The sequence below is a fragment of the Callithrix jacchus genome, chromosome 6, assembly GCF_049354715.1.
Source record: "Callithrix jacchus isolate 240 chromosome 6, calJac240_pri, whole genome shotgun sequence".
Taxonomy (NCBI): Eukaryota; Metazoa; Chordata; class Mammalia; order Primates; family Cebidae; genus Callithrix; species Callithrix jacchus.
The window spans coordinates 154,986,372-154,999,027 of record NC_133507.1 but is presented as its reverse complement, the minus strand read 5'-3'; the positions used below and the strand labels follow the sequence as shown (position 1 = coordinate 154,999,027).

The window sequence follows — 12,656 nt, the reverse complement described above, 5'->3', positions numbered from 1 at the left end:
GGAAAGAGCTTTAATAGACTCTCAGTTCCACATGGCTGGTGGGGGCGGCCTCAGGAAACTTACAATCCTGGCAGAAGGTGAGAGAGAGGCAAAGACATGTCTTACATAGTGGCATGCGCCTGCACACAAGAGAGAGAAAGCAAGACAGAGAGAGAAAGAGAGAGAGAGAGAGAGAGAGAGTGCTTGCAAGCCAAGGGAGAAGGGCCCCTTATAAAACCATCAGACCTTATAAGAACTCATTCAGAATGATGAGAGCAGCAGGTGGGAAACTGCCTCCATGATCCATTCACCTCCCACCAGGTCCCATCCTTGACACTTGGGGATTATGGGAATAACAATTCAAGATGAGATTTAGTGGGGGACACAGAGCCAAACCATATTAAATCTAGTGTGACCTCATGCTGAGAAACAGTCATTGGCCTCACTATTGAATAAATTAGCCTGTTCTTTATCACACACGAAAGTTAGCCTGTTAATGTGGACTTTTCTAACGGGCAGAGCAAGAGAGACACGTGCCATAGTTCCCAATTTGTTCTGCTCCACTGACATGACAGTGAGGATTTGAGCCAATGTACTTAACTTTAGAAAATATGTTCACATTGGAAAAACTGGAAGAAAAGGGCAACAGTCACTATTTAAATGCCATCCCACTTTTCAACATTTTTACAAATCTAATAAACACATATTTTATCATTGAATAACTAAATTGCATGAGGGGGAAAAACCACCAGTAAAACAAACATTATGGGATTTGACCAAAAACAAAAATGAAGCTTAGAGTCTTTTGCAATCATACCTATGTTAATAAAAAGAAGTAAAGAAATAAGAATACAAAAGGATATAAAGTCACGGAAGTTCATATACATTTGCTGAATACACCATAAAAAGGCTGAACTCTCTCATGAAATATATGGCACACCAAGGAACAAAATACAATATTCAGCTCCCAGAGTACCATTTCAATGAAACCCAAATATTCTGGATTAATGAAAGCTGTGTGCAAAATTTTTGATAAAGGAGCAGATCCCACTATAGAAACCTGGAGTGGGATGGGGTGGGTTTGGTGATGTGGTAAGCCCCTCCTGAGAAACCCTTCCCTGCTTGGACACATGTCCATTCATCACTGTCCTTAGCTTCACTGGGCTTATAGACTCACAGTCTTATCTCCTCTCTAGCCCTTCCACCATCTCTTGATAATTTCAGCATTCCAAGTAGAAGACTCATTTGACATGCAACCATCACTGTGCCTTCCCAACCCTGAGATGGCCCCACATCACGCACCAGACCCCAAATCCTGACCAGAAAAGCTTTCGTCAGCACAAATTCCTCTCTGAAAACCAAACTCTGTGTGTCATTCTCTAATCACAGACATCCATCCCACCTTCATTGCCCCACTTCCACTGAACTTGGCAAACTTCTTTGAGTGCTTAGGTCTCCTGTGGCCACCTCTCTATCTTTCGCAAGACAGGACCACTAAAAATTATCACGTCAACAACTGTAATTTGCTGTTGCATCATCTTTCCACTGAAAATCGCACAAGCAAAAACCCCAGGATGGAGCAGTTCCATGTAGTGTCCCTGCTCCTGCCCAGCTGAAGGACATGCACAACCATGAAGATGGTGCCTTTACAAATAAACACTGTCAGTGAACCACACCAGTCCTTGTCCATCCTTCGACAGACCCTCGTCCCTGCCTCTCCTTCCTCTCAATGACTATTCAATACACTACTATAGACTCCTTAACAGTTTATCTCACTGAAGGCTATTACAACGAGGGGCAGAAATGAAATCTCTGAAAAGATTAGTAGATATGGAAGCACTTGTAAGTAAATACATTTTTTTAAAAGTGTTTTGCCTGGAACATTGATTGCATGAAGGCACCAATACAGACCTGAGATAGTGGCTTCCTGTTGGCACAGTTGATGCCCCCAATGAAGACCATGTTGGGCATGATCGGCCTGGGGTAATCCATCACAAAGTCCCCTCTGAACAACCACACAGATGCATGGCTGAGAATGTCCACCACTGACACCTCTCTCTGAAAAAGCTCAGAGGCAAGGTTTGCATAGGGAGCAGAAAAAGCATGGCAAATGTAGGACAGGGCCAGAGGGTAGAGCATGTTCTTGACCCTCTGCAGGAATGTCATGTGGTCTGAATTCATTGTTAGTAACTTAGGAACATAGGAGTAAGGATTTGGACACTGTGTGCCCTTGAAGTCTAAGTCACACGGAATGTACCTCAAAAAAAACACAGCAGGAATCGAGAGGTACTTAGCCAGCACTGTCCCGCAGAGGTAAACAGGGTCTGTTAAAACCACATCAAAGGAAGTAGCATTCAGGTGCCTGATCAGGGTCTCATTATGCAGTAGCCCCACACAAGCCCCATGTGCAACCAAAGACATATTTTTCAAAATTTCCATACTTCTAGAAAATTTCTTTAGAAAATGTTCTGTTTCAAAGAACAGTTGAGTGTGGCTCAGCAAAAGGTGATTAAATTCGTCCTGGGTGTATGGAATGGCATAAGTTGTCAGGGTGAAGAAGTCCTCTTCTTTGATGTGCATATTCACCTCTGGGGTGAGGACCACTGCCTGGTGGCCTCTGGCATGGAGCTCCCGCACAACCTCCCGCATGCTGAGCCAGTGGCTGCCATCCGTGGGCAGCACCAGCACCTTCCCGCTCTCAGCCAAGCGCTGGACACTGAGGAGGAGTAACAGTCCTGTGGCCAGTCGTGGCAGGGGAAACTGGAGTCCTGTGGTCATCTCAGCAGAAGCCACTGACAGCTGACTGTCCACCCCACTCAGTGCCTCCTACATCTGTTTTGTCTTATTTACCTTGTCACTGAGCCACTTAGCAAATAAACAGGGAACGGAAGACCAAGTGCCCAGCTGCAGTTAATTATTACTGATTAATCTATCAGTGTCTTTCATTATGGGCACCACAGTCCGTAATAAGAGGTCATACCAGCCAAGTCCAGAGACAGAAAAAGACATCTCAAAAGCCTGATCTGTGTGGTTCCCTTGTGCCAATCTCACAGAGCTAAACATACAAACTGAAACTCTTTAATGTTTTTAAGAGATCATAGAAGCTAATCTTCACATCTTGGGATAGACAAAGCTTCCTTAGGGTATAAAAAGTATAAACGACAAAAACTTAGCTAGATTGAACCTCATCAAATCTAAAACTTTTGCTCTTTGAAAGGTATTGTTTTTAAAAAATGAACAAAGGAAGGTAAGGACAAAAGGAGATCATTGAATGGTAAGCGGATAGCTCTGAAGCCTGGAGAATAGAAGTCTGTGGAGGACAGGAACAAAAATTTAAATGGCCGAATACAGGAAAACCTCCAGGCTTTGAATAAGGTGTGGCTTTCACTTTAAGCTTAGTGTCTCTGGTGGGCAGAATCACAGCCCCACAAAAGTATCTACATTGTAGTTCCTCAAACCTGGGAATATGTTCCATTACAGATGGAAGAGACTTCACAGATGATTAAATTAAGGGTTTTGAGATGGGGGGATTATTCCGGGTATCTGCGAGGGACAATGGAATCACAAGGGCTCTTACACGTGAAAGAGACAGATGTTAAGAGTTGGAGACTTGAAGATGCTACACTGCATCTCCATGGAAATGGAAAAGTGCCGTAGAATTCCAAAATCAACAAGGACAAAGGAAATTTCTGTGAAAGGAATGAGCTTACGCTCAATGGAAAGAATACAATTAAGAATGGACAGAATCAGAATGCCGACTTCAAAAGAAACTATCAGATTGAAGCCATTTTGGGTTTTGTTGTGTTTTAAATAAATAAATCAAAAAAACCACAGGAGCTGAAATTCCGGAGCTCAATGATCCTCTCACCTCTCACCCGAGCTTCTCAAGTAGCTGGGACCACAGGCGCATGCCACTGCACCCAGATTTTTCATACTAGAGTTTTAAAAACGTTTTCTAAACCTTTTAAACAAGATTTTCACATACCAAAGAAATTTTTATTTTTTTGAGATGGGCCTCGCTCTGTTGCCCAGGCTGGAGTGAGGTGGCATGAACATGGCACACTGCAGCCACCACCTCCTGGGATCAAGTGATCCTCCTGTCTCATCCTCCCGAGTAGCTGGGACCACAGGCATGCACCATCATGCCTGGATAATTTTTTTATTTTTTTGTAGAGATGGAGTCTCACCATGTTGTCCAGGCTGCTCTCAGAGTCCTGGGCTCAAACAATCCTGCCTCAGCCTCCCAAAGGCTGAAATTACAGATGTGAGCCACCCACCTGCACACACATAATTTTTAAATTAAAACTGATGGGGAATTAAAAATATAACATAGGAGTAGCAATAGTGATATCAGATGAAATGTATTTTTAGGATTATTATCTAATGACAACAGCAAACCATGTGAACAAATGAAGAAAATACAAGTCTCAATCCTACCTGCACCAATCTAATCACTACATATAAAGCAAAAGCTATTCAAGAACCGAAATATTACTGGAGCAAGATCTGTTATATAAGGGGACTTTAAAAAAGACATCCTTCCCAGAATTGGGCAGCTTCAGTAGAGGGTTTTTTTTTTTTTTGAGACGGAGTTTCGTTCTTGTTACCCAGGCTGGAGTGCAATGGCGTGATCTCGGCTCACCACAACCTCCACCTCCTGGGTTCAGGCAATTCTCCTGCCTCAGCCTCCTGAGTACCTGGGATTACAGGCACACACCACTGTGCACAGCTAATTTTTTTGTACTTTTAGTACAGACGGGGTTTCACCATATTGATCAGGATGGTTTCGATCTCTCGACCTCGTGATCCACCCGCCTCGGCCTCACAAAGTGCTGGGATTACAGGCGTGAGCCACCGTGCCCGGCCAGTAGAGGGTTTTTTAAAAGGTAGTAAAATTGGCTTGGTTGGTGACTCATGTCTGTAATCCCAGCACTTTGGGAGGCCAAGGCTAGTGAATCACTTGAGGTCAAGCATTCGAGACCAACCTGGCCAACATGATGAAAGCTCATCTCCATAAAAAATAGAAAAAAAAAATTAGCTGGGCATGGTGGCATGCACCTGTAGTCACAGCTACTTGGCAGACTGAGGCAGGAGAATCAGATGAACCCGCGAAGAGGAGGTTTCAATGAGCCAAGATCTCACCACTGCACTCCAGACTGGGCAACAGAGTAAGACTCATTTAAAAAAAAAAGAAAAATTGAAAAGATAGAATTTTAATTGTGTCCATGGAACATTTATGAACACTGACCATATAATAGTCACTAACTACATATCACTATTGAGCACTTGAAATGTGGCTATTCCAAATTGACGTATGCTCTAAGTGTCAGATATATGTTAGATTTTGAAGACTTAACAAGAAAAAAAACATGGAAAATAGTTAAGTCATAATCTTACGTTGAATACATGTTGAAAGGATAGTATTTGGGATATATCTGGTTAAATAAAATGCATTATTAAAATTGATTTCAGTGGTTTCTTTTTGCTGATTTTTAACATGACCACTAAAAAAGTTTCAATTATATGTATGTGGTTTACATTATATTTTTATTGAACAGTTCTGTATTAGACCATCAAGATAACCTATTAAAAATTTTTTTAAATAGTGTCTTCACAAGAAACCTTCTCTTATTATAATCCAAAATAACTGAAAAAAATAAGAGAGAGATGACTACAAAAAATATTAACGATATCAGAATTAGGAAATAGCCTTATAAATAGGTATTGCATCAAAGGAGACATTTTAAAACTGGTATTTAAATTATCTAAAAGCAATGAAAAGAATAGCAATTTTTACCAAAACCTAAGGGACATTGAAAAAGTTTTACTCAGAGCTCTTAATGCTTCACTAAAAAAAAAAAAAAAAAAATCAAATGTAAAGAAATGTAATTTCCTCTAATGAAGTTAGAAAAGCAGCTACAAAATCAACCAAAAGGAACTAGGATGAAATCACTAAGGCAAAAATAAGTTGCAATTAATGAAACAGAAAATGAAACAGTAAAAGAATATGCAAATTCCAGTTATTTCTTTGAGAAGACCAATAAAATAATTCAACGTATCATAAACTTTAAATCAAGGAGAAAGAGAGAGAGCAAAAACAGAAGATTTCAGCTTTGGTCTTGTATATTTGTAGAACAATTTCAAATCTAAGGGTCAACCAAACCAAATAAGGGTGACAAAATCACAAAGGAAATTAATGTAATAGAAATGATAATGGCATGCTTATCACAGATAATACATGATAAAGATTTTGGTGTAAAGGATCTTTCATGCACTCAGTAAATTGCCATGAACATGGCAAAGGTCTCCAGGCAACACACCTTGTCCTGTGGGACTCTTTTAAACTCTAATAATGGTGATGATAGGTCTTCCTCTAAGAGGCCTAAGGTGATCTGTGAAAATTCTTCTTTATTCACTTGATCCAGAAAACCCCACAAAATCATGCAAATCAAGAGCTTTCAGTTTTCCTGTTCGCTTAAAGGACATTTCCTGAAACTACCCAGGCCATCAAGTATACGCACACACAAAGAGCCACCAAGTGTCTGAAAGATGTCCCTTTACTGAAGCAGTGTGGACCATTTTGATGTTGCAGCGGAGGGGCTGGGAAGTGCGCCCAGGGCCGAACAGTGGGGCTGCACACAGGGTCAGTGGCCCAAATAGGGTGCCAGATTTTTGCTGCACATGCTTTAAAATGCAGAGAATAATGTGGAATGTAAGGGTTTGGGTGTAGATTCTCTAAGGGTCAACCAAACCAAATAACTAAGGGTGACAAAAAACAAAGGAAATTAATGTAATAAAATTAAGTCCCAGCACTTAGGCACATTAAGCATATCCAGGTAAACGAAGCATCCAAGATGAGCTATGGGACTTGCAGAGCTCAGTATCGGATTAACCCATACATGACCCCCCAATGCCACATCGAGAAGATCTATACTGACAAGGAACAAATTGTTCCTAACCCTGAGGATGAATTTGCAGAGAAGAAAAAGATATCTCAGAAGAAATTGAAGAATCGCTAGAACCAAGGAGGCGGAGGTTGCAGTGAGCCAAGATGGAGCCACTGCACTCATGCCTGGCAACAGAGCAAGACTCCATCTCAAAATAAATACATAAATATATTATAAATAAATAAATATACATTAAATAAGTAAATTATAAATATATATGTATATAAAGTTTAGTGTCCTTTGCAATAATACCTACACTAATAAAAAGAAGTACAGAAATAAGAATTCAAAGGACCATGAATAAACTCATGGAAGTTTATATAAATTCAGTGAATATGACAAAAAGGGCTCATTCTCTCACAAGAAAGATGGCTCCCTCGCTGGGCGTGGTGGCTTATGCCTGTAATCCCAGCACTTCAGAAGGCCAAGAGGGGCAGATCACATGAGGTCAGGAGTTCAAGACTAGCCTGGCCAACACAGCAAAACTCTGTCTCTACTAAAAAAAAAAAATAGCTAGGAGTGGCGGCACATGTCTGTAGTCCCAGCTACTCAGGAGGCTGAGGCAGGAGACTCTCTTAAACCCAGGAGTTGGAGGCTGCAGTGAGCTGAGATCGGGCCACTGATCTCCAGCCTGGACAACAAAGCGAGAATGCATCTCAAGACAAAAAAAAAAAAAAGATGACTCCCTCAGTGACGTGTGAATTTGGTTTCTCAGATCCCAGAGTACTACTTCATCAAAACCCAAATATTCTGAATAATGAAAGCCACCTCTGACATTTTTGGAAAAAGAATAGATCCCACTACAGAAACTTTGAGTGGGATAGGGTGGGTTTGGTGATGTGGTCAGCCCCTCCAGAGAAACCCTTCCCTTCTTGAACACATGTCCATTCATCACTGTCCCCAGCTTCACTGGGCTTGTAGATTCAGTCTTCTCTCCTCCCTAGCCCCTTCTACTCTCTCTTGATGATTTCAGCATTCCAAGTAGAAGACCCGTTTGGCATACAACCATCACCGTGCCTTCCCAACTCTGTGATGTCCCCAAATCATACACCAGATCCCCAATTCCTGGTCAGAAAAACTTTTGTAAGCACAGATCCCTCTCTGGAAACCAGACTCCGTGTGTCATTCTCTAATCACACACATCGATCCCACCTTCATTGCACCACTTCCACTGAACTGAGTCAACCTCTTTGAAGCTTCTACTTTCTGTGAGTGCTTAGGTCTCCTGTGGCCACCTCTCTATCTTTCACAAGAAGGGACCACTAAAAATTATCACGTCGACAATTGTAATTTGCTGTTGCATCATCTTTCCACTGAAAATCACGCAAGCAAAAACCCCAGGATGGAGCAGTTCCCAATGTAGTGTCCCTGCTCCTGCCCAGCTGAAGGACATGCAACAACCATGAAGATGGTGGCTTTACCAAAGAACAGTCTCGGTGAACCACACCAGTCCTTGTTCAACTTTTGACAGACCCTGGTCCCTGCCTCTCCTTCCTCTCAGTGGCCACGGAACACCTGAAATACACTAGACCCCTTAACAATTTATCTCACTGAAGACTATTATGACAATGGGAAGCAGAAATAAAATTTTTGGAAAGATAAGTAGATATGGAAGCACTTGTAAGTAAATACATTTCTTTAAAAGTGTTTTGCCTGGAACATTGATTGCATGAAGGCACCAATACAGACCTGAGATAGTGGCTTCCTGTTGGCACAGTTGACACCCCCAATGAAGACCATGTTGGGCATGATCGGCCTGGGGTAATCCATCACAAAGTCCCCTCTGAACAACCACACAGATGCATGGCTGAGAATGTCCACCACTGACACCTCTCTCTGAAAAAGCTCAGAGGCAAGGCTTGCATAGGGAGCAGAAACAGTATGGCAAATATAGGACAGGGCCAGAGGGTAGAGCATGTTCTTGACCCTCTGCAGGAATGTCATGTGGTCTGAATTCGTTGTTAGGAACTTAGGAACATAGGAGTAAGGATTTGGACACTGTGTGCCCTTAAAGTCTAAGTCACACGGAATGTACCTCAAAAAAAACACAGCAGGAATCGAGAGGTACTTAGCCAGCACTGCCCCACAGAGGTAAACAGGGTCTGTTAAAACCAGATCAAAGGAAGTAGCATTCAGGTGCCTGATCAGGGTCTCATTATGCAGTAGCCCCACACAAGACCTCTGTACAACCAAAGACATATTTTTCAAAATTTCCACACTTCTAGAAAATCTCTTCAGAAAATGTCCTGTTTCAAAGAACAGTTGAGTGTGGCCCAGCACAAGGCGATTAAATTCATCCTGGGTCCATGCAACGGCGAAAGTTGTCAGGGTGAAGAAGTCCTCTTCTTTGATGTGCGTATTCACCTCCAGGGTGAGGACCACCACCTGGTGGCCTCTGGCATGGAGCTCCCGCACGACCTCCCGCATGCTGAGCCAGTGGCTGCCATCTGTGGGCAGCACCAGTACCTTCCCACTCTCAGCCCAGGGCTGGACACTGAGGAGGAGCAGCAGTCCTGTGGCCAGTCGTGGCAGGGGAACCGGGAGTCCTGTGGTCATCTCAGCAGAAGCCACCAACAGCTGACTGTCCACCCCACACTGTGCCTCCTACATTTGTTTCCTTTATCTTAATAACCTTGTCACTAAGCCACTTAGCAAATCAATGTGTAACTGGAGACAGAGTGCCCTCCTCTAGTTACTTATTACCCATTAATCTGTCATTGTCTTTCCTTGTGGGCCCCACCCTGGGAAGGCCAATCACTCCGATCTTGAAAAACTCATCTAACCCTGCACTTGCTCTGGGGAACATGCAAGTTCAAGCTTTTGTTTCTCATCCAATTTCTAACACAAGCCTAGATACACCTTCATGTCACTGCCTCCTTCTTCTCTGTTAAGCATGTTTATCATTATCAGGCTATAGCTGAGGTCTGAGAAGTCACCACTGCCCTAGTCTCCAACCATATGCTCTCTGCTGAATGTGATCCTATTTGCTAACCCTTAAAACTTTCTTCTCATGTATGAGTAATATAGCACATCCAAAAAACATACAACATTGCTAAGCCAGCTTTCTCTAAACATGGAGTAGGGAAGCTGGCTATCTGGTTTCGGTAATTTTTCGCACCAGGATATTTCTAGCAAGGATCAAAGAAGACTCTCTCTGAAGTGGCTGTCAATATAAAAGAAGCTGCAGCGAGGCTGAGGTCAAGATGTGATGATCAGATTCTTGGGAAGGCTTTGCTGAGAATGCTCCATCTATCCCATGGAATAAGAGGTGCTGCTGTCTAAAGCACACATGGGCAAGACAACCGTAGCATAAGATCCATAGTGGGTTCAGGGAGCTCCCCACTCACTAAGGGACTAAGAGGAGCTGCTGCCTGGCCTCAGATCTTGCACAGTCTGCATTCCTCTTCTGAATGCTGAAGGCTCCAGTCTTCTGCAAGTCTGCTTACAGACCAAAGTGTCCACTCATTGAACCCTTTATTTTTTACTGAAGATTATAGTCAGGCTTTTCTCCAAGTCAATCCAGCACCAAGTTCTGATAAGAATGGTTCCTTCAGAACAGAATGGGCTGCATAATTTTTGGGGCCCTACTTCAAATTTCAAGATGAGGAATTAAATGTGTGACCTTCTAAAGAAGAGACCCTGAACACCCACAAGGGTCTCACGCTCATGAGGCTTGTTCTACCCCTACAGGTGCTTGGAAAGATTGCTGATGCCTCCTTGCCCTGGTCGCCCCAGGATGATGTGGGCAGGCTCTCTGGACTGTGCACTTTCTATCTCATGTGTCTGTGTCTAGGCGCTGAGGCTTCCCTTAGGGAGGAAGTTACCCTCATTAGAAATCCACACTGATAACAGATTTCACCTTTGGACAGAATCCATGGGACAGACAGTGAATGGAAGCGTCCACCAGGGCACACCCAGCTCAAGGGCGGCACATGCAGGATGGCACAGAGAAAGCAGGTCTGCAAGGGCTTTGAGAACTCTCCAGGGGAGCACAATTCCTGTTATGATGACAGAACACTAGAAAGGGATTCTCAGCTGTAAGTGCAACATCTCAGCCTCTGAACTATTCCTCCAACCCCCTTAGAACTCTATGCCTCCTAAGCACCCTCCTGATGAGCCCAGGGTGAGGGTGGAACACACCTGAGAGGGTGCTCTTCCCACATTCAAGGGGCTCTTCTGTTCTATCTCCATGCAGTGGTGTTTCATTTAAGACAGTGATGTCATCTCATTTGTAGTTACATATCTGGCCCTCCTACACCGTGGGAAGTCCCACATATTTTGGAAAATGGTGGTGCCTTCAGAGATATGGCAGCTCTGAGAGCAGGACTGTGGGGAGGGAGGAGCTTACATTCCTGGTGCCTGGGAACAGAGGAGCTGCCCAAGGCATCAGCTTCCAGGGTCTGGAGATGAGGAGGGGGTCTGGGCTGCACAGATAGACTTGGAGTGATCAACGTATGTGGTGGCTACGCCATGGGTGTCAGTGAGGTCACCCAGAAAAAGGCATCCCAAAAGCCTGACCTGAGTGATCTAATAATTCCCCTCTGCCAATCTCAGAGACCTAGACATACAAACTGGAACTTTTTAACATTTTTAAGAGAACATAGAAACTAATCTTCACATCTTGGGGTAGACAACGCTTCCTTAGGTACAAAAAGTACAAATAATGAAACCTTTGCTAGACTGAACCTTAACAAAATCTAAAACTTTTGCTCTTTGAAAGGTATTGTTTAAAAAAAAAGATAAGGAGAAAAGGAGATCACTGAATAATAAATGGATAGCTCTGAAGCCTGGAGAATAGAAGTCTGTGGAGGACAGGAACAAAAATTTAAATGGCCGAATAGAGGAAAACCTCCAGGCTTTGAATAAGGTGTGGCTTTCACTTTAAGCTTAGTGTCTCTGGTGGGCAGAATCACAGCCCCACAAAAGTATCTACATTGTAGTTCCTCAAACCTGGGATTATGTTCCATTACAGGTGGAAGAGACTTCACAGATGATTAAATTAAGGGTTTTTAGATGGGGAATTATTCCGGGTATCTGTGAGGGACAATGGAATCACAAGGGCTCTTACACGTGAAAGAGACAGATGTTAAGAGTTGGAGACTTGAAGATGCTACACTGCATCTCCATGGAAATGGAAAAGTGCCATAGAATTCCAAAATCAACAAGGACAAAGGAAATTTCTGTGAAAGGAATGAGCTTACGCTCAATGGAAAGAATACAATTAAGAATGGACAGAATCAGAATGCCGACTTCAAAAGAAACTATCAGATTGAAGCCATTTTGGGTTTTGTTGTGTTTTAAATAAATAAATCAAAAAACCACAGGAGCTGAAATTTCGGAGCTCAATGATCCTCTCACCTCTCACCTGAGCCTCTCAAGTAGCTGGGACCACAGGCGCATGCCACTGCACCCAGATTTTTCATACTGGAGTTTTAAAAAATGTTTTCTAAACCTTTTAAACAAGATTTTCACATATCAAAGAAATTTTTATTTTTTTGAAATGGGCCTTGCTCTGTTGCCCAGGCTGGAGTGAGGTGGCATGAACATGGCACACTGCAGCCTCCACCTCCTGGGATCAAGTGATCCTCCTGCCTCAGCCTCCCAAGTAGCTGGGACCACAGGCCTGGATAATTTTTTGATTTTTTTGTAGAGATGAAGTCTCACCCTATTGTCCAGCCTGCTCTCAGAGTCCTGGGCTCAAAAAATCCTCCTACCTCAGCCTCCCAAAGG

The 12,656-nt window shown here is 43.1% G+C and overlaps 1 protein-coding gene across 4 annotated transcripts in view; it reads right to left on the bottom strand.

Moving 5' to 3' along the window:
* LOC100405984 (UDP-glucuronosyltransferase 1A6) overlaps positions 1 to 12,656 on the bottom strand; it is a 61,638-nt gene that overhangs the window by 22,643 nt on the left and 26,339 nt on the right. Inside the window, exon 1 of one of the 4 annotated variants that reach the window (XM_008999722.4) lies at positions 8,616 to 9,525. The exons of 2 other annotated variants lie outside the window; for them this stretch is intronic. In XM_008999722.4, the coding sequence (XP_008997970.2) occupies positions 8,616 to 9,482 (867 nt within the window). In that variant the 5' untranslated portion in view covers positions 9,483 to 9,525. Of the gene's footprint in view, positions 1 to 1,890; positions 2,785 to 8,615; positions 9,526 to 12,656 lie in introns of those variants that run through there. One more of the 4 variants, XM_008999721.4, reaches the window with a different exon arrangement.